General features: G+C 37.9%; 1 protein-coding gene across 1 annotated transcript in view; it reads right to left on the reverse strand.

The window, feature by feature from the left end:
* LOC111639491 (multidrug resistance-associated protein 4-like) overlaps window positions 1-21602 on the reverse strand; it is a 114293-nt gene that overhangs the window by 22415 nt on the left and 70276 nt on the right. Inside the window, exons 17-18 of the mRNA XM_023385382.1 lie at window positions 18840-19285; window positions 2466-2545 (exon numbers count right to left, since the gene is read on the reverse strand). Of these exons, the coding sequence (XP_023241150.1) occupies window positions 2466-2545; window positions 18840-19285 (526 nt within the window). The remainder of the gene's footprint in view (window positions 1-2465; window positions 2546-18839; window positions 19286-21602) is intronic.

Consider the following 21602-nt stretch of genomic DNA (forward strand, 5'->3'; position numbering starts at 1 on the left):
GTTTAACAGAAACAAAATATATTTCTTTAACCGCTGATATTTGGACAGCAACTACAAACAATTCTCCTTTTTTAAGTGTAACAGCCCACTGAGGAAAGAGCTGTTTTGCAAATTGCTCCCATTCAAGGCTCCCATACAGCTACACGTATCAGTGAACAGTTAAAAATTGTTCTTGAACAGTATAAGTTGACAAGTGATAAGATATTCTTAGTACTAAGAGATTCTGCAGCAAATCTGGTAGCTGGAATTAGGAATTGCAACTTAGAAGCATTATCATACGCTGCAGCTGACACTAAACGAATGCATATTTTTTAAACAAGATGTGAAAACTATAATCACAGTTAATAGAAATATTGTCACACATTTTAATCATTATGCTGTAGCTGTAATGAAATTGGAAGATTTGCAAGAAAAGTTAGGTTTGCAGAAACACAAATTAATTCAAGATGTTCCTACTCGCTGGAATTCTACATACTACATGTTGGAACAGCAAAAGGCCCTTGTCACATATGCTATAGATAATAAAATTCCGACGTTGAGCCCATATCAGTGGTCTCTCGTTGAAAAAATTGTTCTACTTGTAAAACCATTCAAAGAAATTACTGTGGAAAGCCAGCAAACGAGAAACCACTTCATCTTCAATAATTCCCAAAACAGAGACTCTGAAATTATTCTTATCAAAAGCAAAGATCAGTAGTTCCTTTAGTGGCATTATTACCACAACAGAAGAACTAGAAAACCCAATAAAAAAGATTTTCAGCATATATAGAAAACAAGTCTTTATGCTTGCCATTTTTATTAGATTCAAAATGAAATTTCAAAAAAAGGATATGGTAGAGGAAATCTCAATAAGAATCAAATTCTGAAGCTTCTACTTCTGGAGATGATCGAGATGGAGGTGAATCTCTAAGTTTTTATAATTTATTTGATGAATTAGCTTCTGGTAAACAAAAGAATGAAGAATAGCATGTTTTTAAAAAGAAAGAAAAAAAAAAAAACGAAAGAGACGAACAAACGTTTCGATCAAGAATTAGAAAGATATTTACATTTATCCCTTAAACAAAGACATAGTGACCTATTTTTGTGGTGGAAAAGTTCAAAAGAACTTTTTCCTAATTTAAGCAAAATAGCTATGAAATATTTAAGTGCCCAGCATCTTCCATTGAAAGTGAAAAAAATTTTAGCATTGAAGGTAACATTTATGAGCGGCAGAAAATAGGCTATGCCCTGAAAATGGTGAAATTCTCATGTTTTTGCATTACAATTTAAGGGTTTTACAGTTTGAATATTAAATTTTTATTTCTTTTATATGTTTAAAGTTTAAACTTTATATTATACGTTATATTATACTTATAATATGTATCGATAAAAGGAATAATTTAAATTGTAAAATTTTGTTAATATTCAGTTTGTCATGTAATAAATAATAAAAATATAACAGAAATTTATCAGTTTTTATTACTAGCATTGTACATAACATTCGAACAAAAATACCAAAATGTAAAATTGGCCGATTATAGAAACCGATTAATCGGGGAAATGGCGGATACCGATTAATCGGCTAAGTGGCCGATACTGCCGATTACCGATTACTTACCGATTAATCGGTGCATCCTTATTAATAATACATACAGTTGGCAACCGGATGGCCGAGCGGTCAAGGTGACAGCCTATCGCTCTGGGGGACCTGGGCTCGAATCCGAACGAGTCGAAAAATCCCCAGGAATTTTTCAGGGGGTGGTCCATTCGGATTTATCGGGCTCTGTCTCTCACCACCCGGCAGCCACATTGTGGGCATGGCCGAACCCATAAACGGCTTGCAAAAAAGAGGCCCTCCTAGTGTCCACAGAGCGAAAAGAGTTAAAAAAAAAATACATACAGTTGTATGGAACCATTGTTGTTCTATACATATCTGTTTTTAGAGATGATAACAAAGACGAAGTTCAAAAAGATGTAACGCAAAACTTTATAAAAATGGCGCAGACACTATTCAAGAGGACACACAAAAACTTGTTTATTTACGCTGCGAAATAAAAGAAAAATTACAGAAAACCGAGGTAAGACCTGCAAGACATACAGTACTAGGACGTGTGCAATTACACGTGCTCGGGAAAAAATGAAGACAGTAAAATGTTGAGATGGATGTGTGGTGTGACGAATGACAGAATTAAAAATAATTTCGTCAGAAAAACAGTCAAAATGGCTAATATAAATAAGAAGATGCAAGTAATAAAAAAACGACACATAGACTTGGTCGTAGCTGACATAAATACATTAACACCGGCTGTGTTTATATTAAAAATTAGATTACAGTGCTAATTTTACTTTTTGCGTGTTACATTTGTGTAAACAAAACACTGGTGTGTAATTCGCAAAAATGCCTTTGCAACTGGCCATTCGTGTTAAATGTTCATTACTTTTCATAATTTATTTTACATAAATCGATATATTTAAAATTTACTTACTCTTATCAGCATGAAAGTACAGAAAGGTAACAAATCATCCATGGACTTAACATCTTTGGAAAACCGAATTAAAATTTTTCCTAGAAAATACATAAACGAAATATATTAATTTAATTAAATATTTATGTAAAAAATATTTATTCTAATATGATTGTTATTGTTAATAGAAATAACACGCAGTGTAGCTTTACAAATGACGTTTCCCGGGATTATTATATTTCAAACATTTTACAGGGTACATTTTATGGAAAATATGATTTTAGCATTGAGGAAGTGAGTTTTATAAATTTTTAAACACAATTACTCGTAATTACTCGTAATTATGGTTTTATAAATTAATTTTGTTGAAAACGATGGAATATTATTCACTCTTTTGAAGTACAGGTAATCTCCGTATGACACGGCACTTCTATAGTACGGATTCAGTGTAACACGGTTCGGGAATTGGATAAAACCCTCGTACAACATAAAATGTAATAAAGGGTGCGTGCTATTATACCTCCGCGTAACTCCGTGCCAGAGCCGTAACTAGGATTTTGGACGCCTATGGCCAAGAATAAAAATGGCACCTTTTTAATTTTTATTATTAAAAAAATAATAATTTTATTCTAAAAAATTATCTAATGACATTTAAATCTATATATATAAAAATGAATGTGTCTGTGTGTCTGTCCTATGTCCTTCATGCATTACCACATTGTTTATCCGATTGCCGTGAAACTTTGGAAAGTTTTTTAATTCACTCCCGCAAAGTACATTTATCCTACGATAGATGGCGCGCGTTTACACGAGCATTCGAGCAATGTGTTCGATCGATTTCAAATTGTGAAGACCATTTCCCCCTTTCAAAAAATATCTCTATATATGCATTTGTTATGTACGATATTTGTAATAATTTTTGTTTAATCACTTTATTTCAACTTTTCTTTGCTAATTACGTATTCGCTCGAACTTCGTTAAAACCTTAACTGTACCCCGAACAACGACCGAAGTTGTAGGAAGAAATTCGCCTATTTTACCGATCTAGGTATCCCCCTTTTCCAAATTTTAATATAACTTTGAAATAATTTAAAAAGACAAATTACAATAAAACGGTTTATTATCCAACTCTCAGAAATTTCACAACGTGCCAAGGAAGAGAGGAAGGAGCAATTAAATAATGAAAATTATAAAGGATTTTAAAAAATATATAAAAATGAGGAATATCGCACTTCTGACAATCGCTGCGAGTGTGTGGGTTAAATTTGGAGAATCCGTGCTTCTTGCATGGATAACTGTATGTGGCCCGCTCACGCGTTGGAAAATCTTCTGATTTATTCGTGTACTCACCAGACTGAGAAACAAAATATATCGTGTATCCACAAGCACTACAATAAATAAATAGATTTGAAACGACACTTTGAAATGCTTTTCCGATGAAAATGAATAATAATAATAAGTTTCAATAAAAATGATAAAATGAAAATTTAATTTTATCATAACGAGTTTGCTTGAATTTCGTTTCTTCTGAGATCGCAGCAATGTGCGACGGATAAGCTAGTACTATATAAATATGATTATAAAAAAATTTTTTTTATTAATTTCAAATACATATTCCGAAACCTCGTTGGCGCCTTTATTAAATCGGCGCCTATGGCGGGGACCACATTGGCCATACCCTAGTTACGGCTCTGCTCCGAGCGAGTATTCTAATTGTTTTTGTGGCTACTTTTAATGTTCTTTCAACAAATAATCCATTTAATGGTTGAATTTTACAATTGGGAGCATTTGGCCTCTAAAAGCTCATTTTAGAATTATAGATTCCTCCACAGGATACTATCGATAGTGCGGGCGCCGCCAACTTTATTTTACCGTCGTTCCTAAATGCCTACAAACAGCGGCGCACTCCTGTCGCAGAGCGACCGCTATTATCGAACGCACCCACAAACTGTTATTAGTTGATGATTCTCATGCTGAGATCATCATATAAAATAAATAATCCTCTGGTAAAATATTTACTTAAATAATAAATAAGTATTTTACCTATAAAAAATGAATAATAAATCTGATTTAAATAAGAATTTAACACCACGTTTTTTAATTTTTGGAACCTAACCCGCTTTTCGCACTAGTTCGTTGTTTCGTATAACACGGATTCGCATAACACGTAAATTTTTTGGAACGTAACTCCCATGTTATATGGGGATTACCTGTATGTATACATAAACTTCTATGATGTATTATTAATTGAAATTGATAACACAGAAATTACTTCAATGTGTAACTCGCTGACAAGAAATGATGAATTCTGAGGTTTCCAGCTATGATATAATATAACTAGCAGACCCCGTCACGCGTTGTTGTGTTTCAAAATGTATCTATTATAAATGTATAACACTTCCCTCGTGTGAGGGAAAATTTTTTCGAAAAATTTCTTCTTAGTGTACATTCTCTTGGCGTACCCTATTAAAACACAATCAAAACGGCAAAAACCCGCATGTAAAATAGTATAATAGAAGCCAAGTTCTTCAAGGTAAGCCTTAATCCTGTCCCTCTCCCCCACGGGGGAATATTGAAAAATCCCTTTTTATTGCATATTCTGTTGACACACCGTATTAAAACGCAATCAAAAACGCAAAAAAAAACGCATGTAAAATAGTAGAAATAGAAGCAGAGTTCTCTACAGTAAGCCTTAATCCTGTTCATCTCCCCCCAGTGGGGGGAATTTCGACACGTATATTATATAAAAACAAGTGCGTATTCGAATGCAGCGTTGTGTGAAAATTTCAAAGGAATCGGTAGGAACATTACATTTTTATTTATATAGATAGATAGATGATCTGCTTTAGTTCATCCTCACAGAAAAGCAAACTTAGGGCGTCATACTCGTAGCGCCATCTGTTGGACATAAAAGCCTTAACCCTAGACAAAAATCCATTATAGTTTTATTTAATTAATAAAAAATCTGCAGGTTTGATTAGTGGTTAACATTCCGGAGGTTATAAAGATGCTACAGTTAAAATTTGATAACGATTGGTTCAGTAGTTTTCACGGTTAGTAATCACAAACGAAAAATACGTTGTCTCTTTATATAGTAGTATAGATATAGATAATTNGCGACCGCTATTATCGAACGCACCCACAAACTGTTATTAGTTGATGATTCTCATGCTGAGATCATCATATAAAATAAATAATCCTCTGGTAAAATATTTACTTAAATAATAAATAAGTATTTTACCTATAAAAAATGAATAATAAATCTGATTTAAATAAGAATTTAACACCACGTTTTTTAATTTTTGGAACCTAACCCGCTTTTCGCACTAGTTCGTTGTTTCGTATAACACGGATTCGCATAACACGTAAATTTTTTGGAACGTAACTCCCGTGTTATATGGGGATTACCTGTATGTATACATAAACTTCTATGATGTATTATTAATTGAAATTGATAACACAGAAATTACTTCAATGTGTAACTCGCTGACAAGAAATGATGAATTCTGAGGTTTCCAGCTATGATATAATATAACTAGCAGACCCCGTCACGCGTTGTTGTGTTTCAAAATGTATCTATTATAAATGTATAACACTTCCCTCGTGTGAGGGAAAATTTTTTCGAAAAATTTCTTCTTAGTGTACATTCTCTTGGCGTACCCTATTAAAACACAATCAAAACGGCAAAAACCCGCATGTAAAATAGTATAATAGAAGCCAAGTTCTTCAAGGTAAGCCTTAATCCTGTCCCTCTCCCCCACGGGGGAATATTGAAAAATCCCTTTTTATTGCATATTCTGTTGACACACCGTATTAAAACGCAATCAAAAACGCAAAAAAAAACGCATGTAAAATAGTAGAAATAGAAGCAGAGTTCTCTACAGTAAGCCTTAATCCTGTTCATCTCCCCCCAGTGGGGGGAATTTCGACACGTATATTATATAAAAACAAGTGCGTATTCGAATGCAGCGTTGTGTGAAAATTTCAAAGGAATCGGTAGGAACATTACATTTTTATTTATATAGATAGATAGATGATCTGCTTTAGTTCATCCTCACAGAAAAGCAAACTTAGGGCGTCATACTCGTAGCGCCATCTGTTGGACATAAAAGCCTTAACCCTAGACAAAAATCCATTATAGTTTTATTTAATTAATAAAAAATCTGCAGGTTTGATTAGTGGTTAACATTCCGGAGGTTATAAAGATGCTACAGTTAAAATTTGATAACGATTGGTTCAGTAGTTTTCACGGTTAGTAATCACAAACGAAAAATACGTTGTCTCTTTATATAGTAGTATAGATATAGATAATTAACTATAACTAAATAAACCAGCAACGTGTCGTTCAACTTTCCGGTAACATTAATATTTTTATGGCGTTATCTGTTATCATATTCTATTTTAAAAATATTTTATATTATTAATTGTTATAAAATGTTATAAAGCTGAAATTAAAGGGTAGAAATGAGTTTTATAAAAAATTGTAAATAATAATAACAAGTAAAATCAACATTAAGTCTGACCCTACTGCAGATACACACGACCCCTATTATCTCTTTCCATATACTTTTCCCGAAATTTAACCACCAAAATTTAATAGCATCGATTTTTTAATACGCAAAATTCCGTGCAAAATTTCAGAATATTTCAACAAAAAGCACAGTGGTAATTTTTCTAAATATCTTCTTAGTTAGTTAGTTAAAGCTTAACAGAGGGCGAAAAAAATCTTGCTTCTATTCCCATACACCTATATGACCCCCCACTAACGTTCATACATTCAGAAATTACCCCGAATGTTTTTGCATTTCTCGACGTTTCAAGGTGTTCTAAGCCAAAAGGATGAAATTTTGGCAAGTCATTTTTTGAACGATCACCATCGTTTTTTACTATTATATATAACAGCCCGAAAAAGTAATAACTCAAATAGATTAATTTTTACTTTAAAAAATTAAAGTAAATAAAAACTAGAAATCGTAACTTTCTATAATCCAACAGAAGTCGCATTCATACATACATACCTACAAGAAAGACATCGGCGGTACACAAAGTGTTTAGCCAGTGGAAAAGAGGATAAGGGGAATGGAAGGGAAAGAAGGAGAAAAAAGAGATAGATAGTAGAGAAAAGTAGGATCCCTCTGAACGGCTTACATATGGCTACAGTACTCTCTACGTTTAATGTTCGCGTGCAGCTTTTAAGCTGCAAGATCATAGTCCCTCGAAGGGTCTAAAAGAAAACCCGACTGTTGAAAACACCAATAATTGAGTACTGACATGAATAGCTAAGTGTAGAAGTCAGTGGAGGGTCCCTGTTAGTAGGAAGACTTTTATCTAGTTAATACAAATAATGCTGAACGCGAGCCCGAATTTTAATACTGTTTAACAGCTATACAGCCAGCACGAAAACAAAACAAACACAATGACAAACTATACCAGATTAACATACCAACAGAGACAAACGACCAAGACCCCAACACTTTTATTTATTTACTTATTTTGTTTTTATTTTATTTTAATTTTTTTTAAACGTTAAGGTACTCACTTAACTAACTTAATATAATAGAACAAACTTAACCCGACGACGAAAGCTAACTAATTTAATTTAACCTCACCTATCATAACCTAACCGGAAACCAAGCTAAGAGTCCCTAATCTAACTTACAACTAGGACTAACCAAATTTAGACTGAAAAAAGACAGAAAACAAGAATTAAAATACAAAGTTGAAACACAGCTATAAATTGACAGTTGAAACAAAGCAAAAGAATGCTAATAGCCATTCGTGCCCCCAAAGTAAGTACTGTGAATAGCCCCGCTAAGAAATATGAATGCGAGTAGATGATGGTGACGTTGTATGTGTGTGAATGAGTTTGTGCGGGTTGCAAGGTCAGTTGTACCTTTCAAGAATAGCAACTCTCATTAAGCTATCCCTAATGTGATTGTACCTATTTCAGCGAAATACTATATAAAATTATGTTTGGTCTTGTTGAATACCACAATCACATTGTGGATTGTCTCCAAGGTTATATTTATGTGTGAAATCCGGAATTTTTACCGATTTTTTTTCCGATTAATATCCCGTTTTACCTAAAAACTCATGAAATTTCCCTAAGAAACTAGAGTGAAAACTAAGTTGACAGAGGGAGAAATTTCGCCTCCTTTTTTTTCTCTCAAAGTAAACATTCGCCCATCTCGACAATATTCCCACACTACAAACTTAAAAGTTGATAGTTAACATACGATTTCGTCATTTTATTTGGGTTTCGGGGACAACTTTGACCTCCCCGCACACCTTTTACCTCGCAACTAATTAGTCACATGACAGTTTTCCCACCGCGAAATGATAAAAGCCGCTTCTCTTCCCCCCTCTGGGGAGTCGCTTCCGAGGATTTAACTATAATTTGTGCCCTACGTTTTTGCTCTACGTTTTGTTCTCTAGGATATCTAAACCAATAAAGAGGTATGGAATTAATTTTTGTGAACTCTCTATCGGCACTTCGCGTTTTAGGGACTCAGAAATTTCCCTCGATAATACTCGTAGTTATTATATCGTATATATAGAAACTAATAAATCGTTGTTTTTTATTAAATTGGTGTTCTCTTTTACTCGTACATCGCCTGTCACCTTACCGACGGCACTTCCCCTCCTCCACTCGACCCGCAAAATTTTAATCCCGTTCCTCGAGATGAACTAAAGAATATTTAAGCCATCTCTGACAAGTGGGCAAGTCCCTCCGACTTGAAAGCCGATTCACGGAGGTACGACGTAGTCATACCCCCTCGGTTCTCACATATGCAAGTATTGCTTAAAGCTGCTGTGTTCTGTAAGTAGCTGAGTGAAACTGTAACTAGGTTAAAAGTGGTGAAGAGTCACGGTGTTGTCAACCTTAGGATGAAAGTATAGTTGAGCCTACCAGTAGTGTCATGGTCCCAGCTGTCTTGCCAGAGAATGAAGATTTGCTTTTTGGTATGATTGTTGATGTATCAGGAAAGAATGTAACTGAAAGTACTACGAGACATTCCAAATTTCAACGCTGACTCAGCGCTGATCTCAACATTCGTTAAAATTCGTTCCTTTTTTCAACGTTGAGGTAGCTGACTCAACACACTCAGCACTCAACAGATATGTTGACTGCTACTTTCCAATGAATTGTGGGTAATTGGTAAGACATTTGAATGGAATCCATCTTTCTGAGAATGGAATTATGGGAACTAAGCACTTCGTACTCGAGTTGGAACGTCGTTGATGACGTCAAATTGTTGAATTCAACACTCAACACTCGCGTTGAAAATTGGAATGTCCCGCTAGCGACTGAAGACTGCGAAGACTGCAGCTTGTTTGACAAGATGGTCAGCGGTTTCTTTGCCAAGAACCCACGATGACCCAGGACCCATTGAAAATCTCGAATATTCTAATGTTGTCTATGTGTCTGAGAATTAGGTGTATGAGATGGACGAGTTTTAAATGGATATCAGACTTCGGAATTCTGTGTAAAGCTACCCTACTGTCAGATCAAACGAGATTAATAAGTAGTGTCTTTTGTCCTACCGATGCCTAATGTGAATTAAGCTCATATAAATAGCCAAAGTTTCTGCCTGTGCTATTGAGCAGTGTGTACCTAGAAGGAAGCAAGTGTTGTGAAGCTTGCGGCCTAAGTCAGAGTAAACTACAAAAGTGGAACACACATCATCACACATCTTCGACCATCAGTGTAAAACCTAAACATGGGATGATCACGTGGCAGTTGCATACCGTAGGAGGGGCGGCAGGGGCGGTCCGCCCCAAGCAGCACTTTTTAGGAGGCGGAAAAATTACCTTTTAGGGGGCGGCAAAATTTTACAATGAATAATAATAATATCTTGTAAAATTTTGAAATATCCTAATCTATTACTTGCATCGCGCCTACGATAGTGCTATTGTCCGGACAGTTCGGGAATCGACTCGCCGGGTCAATTAGTAACTTGTTCATCTGAGGAGTTCCTGCGAAACCTATTGACCTTTTTTGTTTTTTTTGCTTTTACGATTCATTCGCGTTCGTATACAGCACTAATATTCAATAGAATTATTTTAAACAGGTCGTTGCACTACCACCGGAATTTTCATTGCTTGTTCTGTGACAAAACTGAATTTTGGTCTTTTAAATTGAAATTCAACAGAACCTCGATTATCCGGACCTCTATTATCCGGATTTTCGATTATCCGGATTGTTCAGAATAAACAAAAATTTTACGAATTTGCTGATTTGCACTTGGCGAATTACGATACTGTTTATGTACGTAATGGAATGCATAATTTTTTATTTATTTCAACAATGTCTCACCCGGCACAGTGGCCATAAACTCTTAAATATATTTTACGTCGTAATAAAAGTATAACTTGACATACGTATTTATAAATAATTTATATTCAAATTACATCATTTCTATGACCAAGGGCGGCGTAAGGCATGGGCAACGTGGGCCACCGCTTATGCCTCGCGGTCGGAAGGTCCTTGCGCCTCGAAGGTTTATGCATTACTTAAAAACCGAGAACGCGACGAAAAAAATTTTCTCGTCATAAAACGATAAATAGTTTGTCAAACTTTTATTCATAAAAAGCAGTTTCAACTGCTTTTTATTTTATAAAATCCGTCTTCTTGAGCCATCGGAGGGCTTTTTAAACAATAGGTAGTCTGTTAGCGCTAGTCAGTAGTAGACCAATTCCAATACGATTGTTTGTTTCTTGAAAATTTGATCACGATTTAAATACAGTATTTATTTTTAATATTACCGATATGTCATCGAAAAGAAAACGTGTTGTATTATTATTAAAACACAAAGTATTTGTTTCGATTATCCGGATTTTTCCTTATCCGGACTACCTTCATCCCCAATTAGTCCGGATAATCGAGGTTCTACTGTACCTAAATAAGGGGACCCGAAATTTTCCTCTGTCCTGGGCGGCTGACACCCACGGTACGCCACTGTCACCTGGATGCTTGAAGTAAACATCAGGATCAAGCTGATAAGAGGGGTGATAATAGTAAGTCAGGAGGGTATTTTTGTCGATGCTGAATTTTTTGATATCATTGATCAAGGTGAAACTGGGGTGAATCTTACCTACTCTAATCATTTTGTCGACATCCGAGTCGCTATAATCTCGTCAGGGTAAGTTGACAGGATTTTCTTGCTAAATAATGCATTTAATATCTAAGTTGCTAGGTGTCAACCCTGACATTACCAAAAGGGCATTAGTGGGTGCAATGTTATAAGCCTTACATATGTGGAGAGCTGCAAATTTTTAAACAGATAACAGTTATTTATGGTTATGACTTTGGCGGCCACGTGGCTCCAGACCTGTACAACATAGAAAAGTGATGGCTGAATTGCACCCCTGTAAATAAGCTTAGCGGCATTAGGGGCAAGGTGCCACGTGTTCCTTGCAATACTAATGAGACCGTCGGCCGTCATTTTAGCTTTATCCGTGATGTGTTTGATACAGGGCGTAAAGTTAAGTCTCTTGTCAACAATAATTTTACGAAAATATTTAATTTCTGTTGTTTGTCTTACTCTGTGAGCACCTATTCGAAGGGTAAGCTTAATGACGAATGGCTCATTCCTACCAACTATCATACTTTCGCATTTGTGTGTGTTAATTGGTTGCCAATGCTTAATATATTCCACTGGTGAATGTTATTGAGAATGTCATTGCATATGCTCTCTAATCGTTCACTGTTCCTGTATGAAGCTAGGATAATTGTCATCCGCATAGCTTGTAGGCAGCAGCCAAGAGGCAGGGTGTCGTTTAAGTGCAGAATATATTGTTATAGACTATGTTCCAGAGACCAGGACCAAACGAGGATCCCTGAGAACAGCCTCGAGTGATGGGTATGACTAGTTATTTGTATTGTATAGACTCCTGCACTACTGTTGCTAAGATAGGATAGAAAAAGTTTGTAAAGACTTTGAGTGCAGTGATGAGCATGTGTGTACATAATAAAAGGCCATCTGGTGTGATCAAACACACCTATAAAGTAAAAAATAATGATTGCAGTATGCTGATTGTTCTTTCGGTTTGGTAAATGTAGTTAACGACCTGATGAATTTCATCTACTGTAATTTTGTTTTTAGAGAAGCCGAACAAATTCTGATGCAGGTCTCTGTACTTGCGTAGATGCCATGTGATCCTACTTATTATTAGACATCTAAAACTTTTCCCAGAGATTAACAAAAGCAGGTCGACCTGCATTTTTTGTAAGTGTTAGCGTTGGTGGGTTTGGGAATCAATTTGACACTAGCCTTTTTCCACTGAGTGGGAAAAACGCCAGTGTTCAAGCAGATATTGAAGAAAATTACAAACGTGACAGGATTGGCCTCAAAAGCGTGTTTTATCATCCTAGTGCAGTGGTTCCCAATTAGTTTTTTCTGTGTACCACTTCAAAAAAGAGCTCAAACTCGCGTATCCCCTATAGCAGAAATTCATATTAGTCCATACTAATATTATAAATTGGAAAGTAATTCTGCCTGTCTGTCTGTTACCCTTTCACGTCTAAACTGCCGAACAGGTTTTAATAACATTTGGCACAGAGATAGCTTCCACGTTGGAGATGGACACGAGCTACATTTTACTGCGAGAAAATATCTTACTCCCACGAGAAAATTCAATATAATGCGGGCGAAGCTGTGGTTAGACAGCTAGTGATAAATAGAATAATTTTTTTTTACATTTATTACCTTTAAAATACAATTCTAATAATAATGAAAATAACATAAGGTTATTTAATTTTAATGTGACAAATTTGCACAACTTTTGCACAACTTTGTAAAATCTGGTTGCTTTTTGGTCAGCTTTAGTCTCGAATCATCTTCGAGTTGAAGTGTTTGTCATGGCTGAAAATCCGCTCTCGCAGAGGTATGTTGCGCAAAATGGTAGTAAATATTTTATTGCCGCTTCGCTGACATGATAATAATGATAATTGTACAATTAACACAAATTGTGTTAATCGTACAATTTTTGTGTCTTGCGTAAGAATTTAATTTGGGTGTTGTCACAAATGCAATTTTTGATGAAATTTAGAATATATTTTTAGTTATAAATAAACGAATTTGTGCATTCGAGCATCACGTTGTAAATTGCCGAGTCTTTAATGGTCCACCCATTATATTTTTGATTGCTTCATCTCATGCATTTAAATTTTAAATCGACCGATTTTAGATTGCCGCGTGTACCCCTTCACGCAATTTCGCGTACCCCCAGAAGTACGCGTACCACTAATTGGGAACCTTGTCCTAGTGGTTATGCCATCAAGACCTGGGGCTTTGTTATCAGTGAGAGAACAGATGGCATTCGAAATTTATGTAGGTGAAATTGTGGTCTCTGTGGTGTGAGTGTAAAACTTCTAATGACCGCTTGTGTATTGTCATCTGAACGATAAAGGCTGGTGAGGATGTGAGTGGTTGTTTCTTCCATGTTGTATGTGTAACGACTATTAGGGAAATGGTTAGTGAGGGGCTTGGAGCTGGTGTTTTTCCTTACAAGCTAAGTAGTACGGTTCAGGCCAGGGGTTGCAACCGCGAGTGTTAGCACAGAAATCCTGCCAAGTGTTAGTCCTTGGTTTATTTATATAGGTTTTGTAAGTGTCGCGTTCGGATCACGAGGGGAGACTGCTAGGGGTCGGAAGTGTTAAGTGGTGTTGTATATGTGCTCCGTGTTTAATTGCGATTTCTTGGATATAAAGTGTATTATGGAGGTGTAAATTACTTATCGCTGAATTCAGGAGGACAAGCGCTCTCAGTGAGTATTGTTATTTTTCTATTCGGTGGACTTTCGTTCGAGTTTTCGAGGCCCGAAATTTCGGTTTCGGGCAAGTTCTCCCACGTGTTCAGCTCTTTATTTCGTTCCTTTGTCTGCGGGTATAGACTCTTTGATATGTTATTATAATTATAAATATAATTATTTTGACGGTGAGATACTCATCAACTGCGGAAACACGACTCGTTTCCTTATATTGCAGTGGCGAAGGTGCACCTTTTCACTCTGAACAAAGGGCCTCGTTCCCTGCCACGTGGTGGAGGTAGCCACTCGACGTGCTGTAGCTGTTCGGCGTACTGTGTACTGTTGCTACTCCGTTGGGGACTTTTGTATTAACTTCTCGCATCGGTTAAGTGGCTTGGACTATACACATTGTTCTGTACTGTTTGTATCTTCAATATGGAAGGTGTTACCGTACCTCGGGACGCTGTCAATTCCCTCGAGGAAACTATTCTCGCAGAGGCCAATGAGCACTTTGTCAGAATTCTAGACCTAGTGCCAGAGTCTTACAAATCGAGTATACCCACCAAGGAGCGCAAGGAAGTTCGGGAAAGGCTTACTCGCCTTTTCTCTTGCCTTGGTCAATTCCAAGGCATCCTGCGTGAGGTCAGATCCAACCACCCCAAGTGTTCTCCGCCAACAGCCCAGGCTGTTCCGGCTACCACTTATGTAGACATCACCCGGATGAATATGAAACCTACCTCAACAACCAGGAGAATAAACAAATCTCTCCGAAACAAACTAGAAAACGAAGACTCTGGCAAAAGCTTTGCTCTGCTTCTGTACCCAAAAACTGACGAGGAGGGCAACAATTCCACTACTAACATGCAACTCATTGAAAGTGAAATTATGAAAAAGATAAAACCACATGAGCTCAAAGTGAAAGTTAAAGCAGTGAGAAAAGTAAAGGGGAATGGCATTTGTTTCAGAACAAATAGCCACAAGGAGGCCGAAGTCTTAGCGGAAGCCATTGAAAAGCTTCCAGAAATTCAAAGTAAAATCAAAAGCAAGATATCTGAGGGAAGGAGACCCAGAGTAATTCTTAACAACGTACCTATCACTCTTGACGAGGCTGAAATTCTCCCCATAATGTACGAACAAAATGACTTTCTACACACTACCACCAAAGAGGAGTTTCTCGACAATACAAGGGTAAGCACAATCCTGCACAGAAACAGTACTAAAGAAAACTGCAGGCACATCGTCTTGTCTACAACACCTAGGCTACGTGACTCCCTGATACGTACTAAACATATAGCTATTCAATGGGCCAATATTTTTGTTAATGATTATATCCCACTGGTGCGATGCTTCCAGTGTTGCGGGTATAATCATATTTCGGCCAACTGCCCAAACAAGCAGAGGTGCAGCCACTGTGCCAAGGGACACAGGTTTGGGGAATGTAAGAGGCTTGACCACACTTCTTGTTGCACCAACTGCAAGGAGGCCAATAAAGATATTCCAGTTCAAGACAGATATACCACAGACCACAATGCCTTTAACCCTCGCTGTCCAATTACAATAAGAATGAAGACCCAGACTATCAAACAGACCAACTATGGATTGTAACCAGCCACTACATACTCCTAGGTCACCTAATTCTTCTTGTTTGTCTACTACTGCTCATAACCTAATTACAACTCATGCTTCTAACCGTAACAGCCATACCAAAAGGAATATATCAATTCTACAGATTAACTTACAGCGGGCCAAGGCCCCTTCCTCCCTATTAAATAAAACAGCCGAAGATTGGAATTCTGATCTCATTGTGGTCCAAGAACCTTACCTCTTCAAAGGCGAGCTCACTAGTTACTCTGGCATGACATCTTTCCCACTCAGGGGATCTAAGGGCAATTTTAAAACGGCAATTTTGGTTAGGAATAAACACCTTTCTGTTCAGTATTTGCCGCACCTCTCCACTACTTATGTCACCACCTGCTCTATCATAATTAACCATGGAAGCATATTTATCTTCTCAATCTATTGTTCACCGTACCAGGACATCGAGCCTATGTTAGATGACCTGGATCAGATCAGTAAGATAGTCGCTGATAGACCTTGGCTGATTTGTGGGGACACAAATGCCAAATCGTTCTTATGGCACAGCCCGGTCGAAGACGGCAGGGGTTTTCGTATGCAAGAGTTCGTAGCAACTCTGTACATGACCTCATGTAACACCAGCCCCCTCACCACATTCTATTTCACAAGAGGTAAAAGCTGGATTGATGTTACCCTGGCAAATATTTATATGGCACCAAATGTTTCCAACTGCTCAACGATGACAGAGCCGAGTGCCAGTGACCATAGGTACATCAAGATCGAGCTACAGTTTGATATTGTGGATACTGTCAACACCACCATGTACCACCACACCAACTGGACTTCTTTCCAACAACTTATTCAAGACAACTGGAACTTTAATATGCCTATTATTCAAATGGACGAAAGGGACATTGACAACTGCATCCAGAATCTCACTAACCTTATACTAAACTGTTACCAACTGGCCAGCAAGAAGAGGACCAAAACAAAGACCAATGCCCTTTGGTGGGATGGGGAACTAGCGAGGCACCGTAAGCATGTCCGTACTCTTCGAAAACGCTATCAAAACCAGACAGACGAGCAAATCAGGCTCACCCAGAAGCCCGAATACACTGCCAACTTTAATAATTACAAAACCCTAATTAATAAAAAGAGGCATCAAGCCTGGAGGCAATTCTGCAGTCGGTTTAACGAACCTTGGGGTGACTCATACTATATTGCCTTCAAAAGGAGAGACAAGGTGGATATTCCTATGGCTGTTAAGACTAACGAGGGATCCTATACCAATTCCCTGGAGAATACTCAAAAGAAATTGTTTGAGTACCACTTTCCTCTCGATGACCCTGAGGACGACACCGTGGACCAAACAGAGACCCGTAACAGCACGATTGAACCAACCAACCAGGAAGATGATCGACCCTTTACTTACAGAGAAGTCAATCATGCAATTAACCTTATCAACAACAAAAAGGCACCTGGTATGGATCATATCACTGGAAAAATGGTCAAAGAGGTGTTCCTCGCCATTCCAACAACATTCGTCACACTATACAACCGCTGCCTAACTTTGGGTTATTTCCCTCGTTATTGGAAATGTGCATCAGTAAAATTTATTAGGAAACGCCAGAATGAAATCCCACAGTTTGCGAAAGACTATAGGCCTATCAGCCTGCTCCCAATCATGGGCAAGGTTTTAGATAGGCTAGTTATTACCAGGATCCTATCCTACCTAAGAAGAAAGAATGCCCTTAGCCATCATCAACATGGCTTTACTCCTGGGAAGTCCACCACTACGGCTCTCACCAAGATCACAGAGTACATCACCCAGGCCAAAGCTGAAAGGAAGCACACGCTGTTAGTCTCGATCGACTTCCGTGGAGCCTTCGACAACCTCTGGTGGCCCACAATCCTGCAACAGCTCCAGGTTCACCACTGTCCTCGAAACTTATTCCATCTGATCAAAAGCTTTATCAACGACAGGAAGGCTGGCCTTTTTGTGAACAACATTAGTCACTGCCATCATGTCACCAAGGGCTGTCCACAGGGGTCAATCTCCGGTCCGGGCCTATGGACTATCGTCCACAGCGATCTGCTATCTAATATTAATAATGATAATGACAACAACCATCTTATCCAAGGCTATGCTGATGACACAGTTATTCTTGTCTCTGACAAGAACTCTGGCAATTTACCCATCCTATGTAATAATCTCCTAACAAAGGTCTTCAGCTGGAGCGACAAAAACAAGCTCCCCATCAATTATTCGAAGTGCTGCTATATAATTTTTTCTAAAAACACTCCGCTACAGAGAAGCCCACGCATTGAGATCAATGGTGTCAAAATCTCCCGTGTCAAGGAATTTATATACCTAGGTGTTAAACTCGAGCAACAACTACAATGGTCCAGCCACATTGACATGGTGGTCTCGAAAGCAACTAAGGCATCAAACGCCCTTTTTTCTATCGCTAAGAATACCTGGGGCATTGGGTACAAAGCAGCCAAATACATTTATCTAGGAGCAATTGAACCTATTTTGCTCTATGAGGCTCCGATCTGTGCGGAGGCTGCACAGAAAATTCACATTCAAAGGAAGCTTTCTAAGGCCCAGTGCATTGCAGCTCTTAGGATCTGCAGGGCTTACCGGACGGCCCCGACCTCTGCCCTTCTGGTCATTGCTGGTCTGCTTCCTGTCCACATAAAAGCCAAAATGGCAGCCAGGATCTGGAACATTAACAACTTATGCACCAGCAACTACCATTGCAACACCAATAAGAATAATACTATACTTTGATCTCCCTGAGCAAGTAAAGGAAGATATCAAATCCTACGGTATCGAGGTGAAGGATGCTAACTCTAATATGACAGTAGGCTACCCTACCATCAGCAGTTACACCCTTCCTCATGATGATACCTGTGACATCTCCATCTACACCGATGGGTCCAAGGACAACGAGAATGTGGGGGCAGCGTTCGTTCTTATTAACATCAAAACGGCGACACTCATAAGTCTGCCTTCAAATTAGGTCCTCATTGTTCCGTCCCCCAAGCGGAAATTCTTGCTATTACTAAGGCACTCGACTACGTTTTCACTGATTGGTTCCCCCGTAACAAAACCATCATCGTTTATACCGATAGCATCACTGCCATCCACTACATTAGTGGCCTCCAACGCAGAGGCGATAATGTTCTTCGAATCCATCGTCATCTTGCCTCTAACACGCATAACCACAATGTACATTTTAAATGGGTACGTGGCCACTCGGGTGTAGCAGGCAACGAAGCCGCCAACAGCCTCGCTAAATCTGTTGCAGCCTCCTCCCTCCCGTCTAGCTACGACAAGATCCCACCTTCTAAAATTAAGCACTGGAACTTCTAGCTTGCAATCCACCAATGGCAACAGGAATGGGATAGCAGCACCACCGGCAGGACGACTTTCAACTTCATCCCTAACATCACCCAGCGCCTTCAGTGGAGACACTTCTCTCTTTCTTTTGCCATGACCCAGTTGCTTACTGTCACGGCAACTTCAAGAGGTTTCATATTCTAGAAGACATCTGTCAGTGTGATGGCACTTCCATCCAGGACAGCAGTCACTTCCTCTTTGACTGTACGCTGTTTAACCAGAACCGTGACATTCTTATTGGCAGTGTACTCTATGCTGGCTTCAGCATAGAGTATATGCTGGCTCTGTCCTTTTAACGTCTTCCTTGAAAACAAAGACATTTATTATAAACTAGCAGACTTTCTCTCAGTGACGGCAGCACTAAATCCAGCGAGCAGTCTACACATCGCAAACAACAGTGTTCGAAATCCTGATTGAGTGGACTTCTCTTCAACAGTGTTTCTTCATTGTACCCAGGAACGGTTACCTTGTGACTTTCACTTCCTTGTGGCTTTCTGTATCATAGTGTTATGCTACTGTTCGCCACGCTACATGCTACTGTTTTATCTGTTTTACTGCTTTGCTTGTTCTCCCCACCGCTTGTCATGCGGTTGACTTCATTATTTGTCAATTATACTCTAGTAGTAATTCTCTTATTGTAAGTATGTTTGTACCATTCACCATTGTGTTGCAATCCATTATTTTATGTCATCGCGCCAAATAGTTGTAAACTTCAAATTTTGTTAACTACCAATTTCCTTTACCATTCTGTATTTAGTCTCGCTATTATCGCGCCAAATCCTGTATATAATTGTATGTACTAACCTTGGTTTGTATCTTTATATATTATTTTTTACTCTGGGTTATTTGTAAATAAATGTGATGCATGCGCCGTGGGATCCCACCTCTTCCTCTTCCTGCCCCCACTTTCATCCCCTATCCTTCGCATTTCTCCCTCTTCCTTCATTTCTATTCCCCTCCTGGTCGTACCTATGAGTGATACCAGGAGTTCCCCACCTTTCATAAATAAATAAAATAAATAAATAAAGTGTCGCGTTCGATCCTGTACTGGTCTCTAATGTGATTTTATTGTCTGTGTTCTGTTCATTCCTAAATTGCCTCCTTAACTCCTAAAAACTTTCTTATTGTTTTCTAGCTCGGTGGTCTACCAAGAAACCTTTTTATGTTTAAACTGTTTGAGCATGTAAACAAAGTGCAAATTACAAAGACTAAAATTACAAAATTTTTGAGAAAAGCAATGAGACCAGGATAATAAACCAAAAAAATACGCATTGTCACAAAGAAAGGGTTTGGGTATTACTTTCTCCCTTAATATCGCTGCAATTACAAAAATTTGGTTGAATATTAGAGCACTTTTGAGCAGTAAGAGTGAAAAAAAGTTCGAGGCAAAAAGAAAAGCTCAGAGCCTCTTTAGGCAAAGATGCTTATATTTCCGACTTATAATCATGGTAACAATTCTTTATACAAAACTTTCCGTAGTTGTAGTCTATGTAATGTGGATTTTATTCACATATGGAGTGTTACTATTGAATCTCGTTCCACAATTATTATTTCCACAAGTTTGAAAAATTTCATTTATTTAGTTAATTTTGCTGAGCTATACTTTTGCCGGCCCACCGGCGGCCGAGTGGACTCCGTCTCCGCTTNTGCACTTCTTACAGGTATATTCAGTTTTCCTGTCTTTTCAATATCTACATGGGACTCTTTTTTTCAGAAGTGCAATATAATAAAAATACGGATTTTTTTTTCGCAAATTTTGCGCTGGGTCTCAGAAACCCAGGGCATTCATCGCCGGGTTAGATTTCTTGCCTATATTTTCTATAGTTATATGGACTGATGATTAAACAAGAAATATTGTTTCGTCTGGCCTTCCTATTTTCTTCTAATCAGCGTTTGTTAACTACAGACGATTTCTGGCCCAAAGAAACTAAGAGGTAACATTTTCTTGTTAAAAAGGGCTGGCAGAAATTACAATTTAATAAAATAAAAATTTCATTACAAATACTAGTTGTATCTTGCTTGCTTGCCATGTCCAATCACCTGGAACAATTATTCTTCAGTGCAGAGATGACATTTCTTTGTAGGCTACCGCTCTGCACAAATATGTAAAATAGTCTAAAATGTCCACAGGTGACAATCCCAACACAATTAAAAATATAACGTTTTTTTGTAAAAAAGGGCTGGCAGAAATTACAGTTTAATAAAGTAAAAATTGCATTACAAATACTAATCGTATCTTGCTTGCTTGCCATTTGTAATTTTATTTTGCCATTTGCATTGTAATTTCTGCCAGCCCTTTTTAGAAGAAAATGTTACATTTTTAATTGTGTTGGGATTGTCACCTGTGGACATTTTAGACTATTTTACACATTTGTGCAGAGCTGTTGCCTACAAAGAAAGGTCATCACTGCAGTGAAGAATGGTTG

The sequence above is a fragment of the Centruroides sculpturatus genome, unplaced genomic scaffold (assembly GCF_000671375.1).
Source record: "Centruroides sculpturatus isolate CEXI.00-Female unplaced genomic scaffold, Cexi_2.0 scaffold1188, whole genome shotgun sequence".
In the NCBI taxonomy this organism is placed as follows: Eukaryota; Metazoa; Arthropoda; class Arachnida; order Scorpiones; family Buthidae; genus Centruroides; species Centruroides sculpturatus.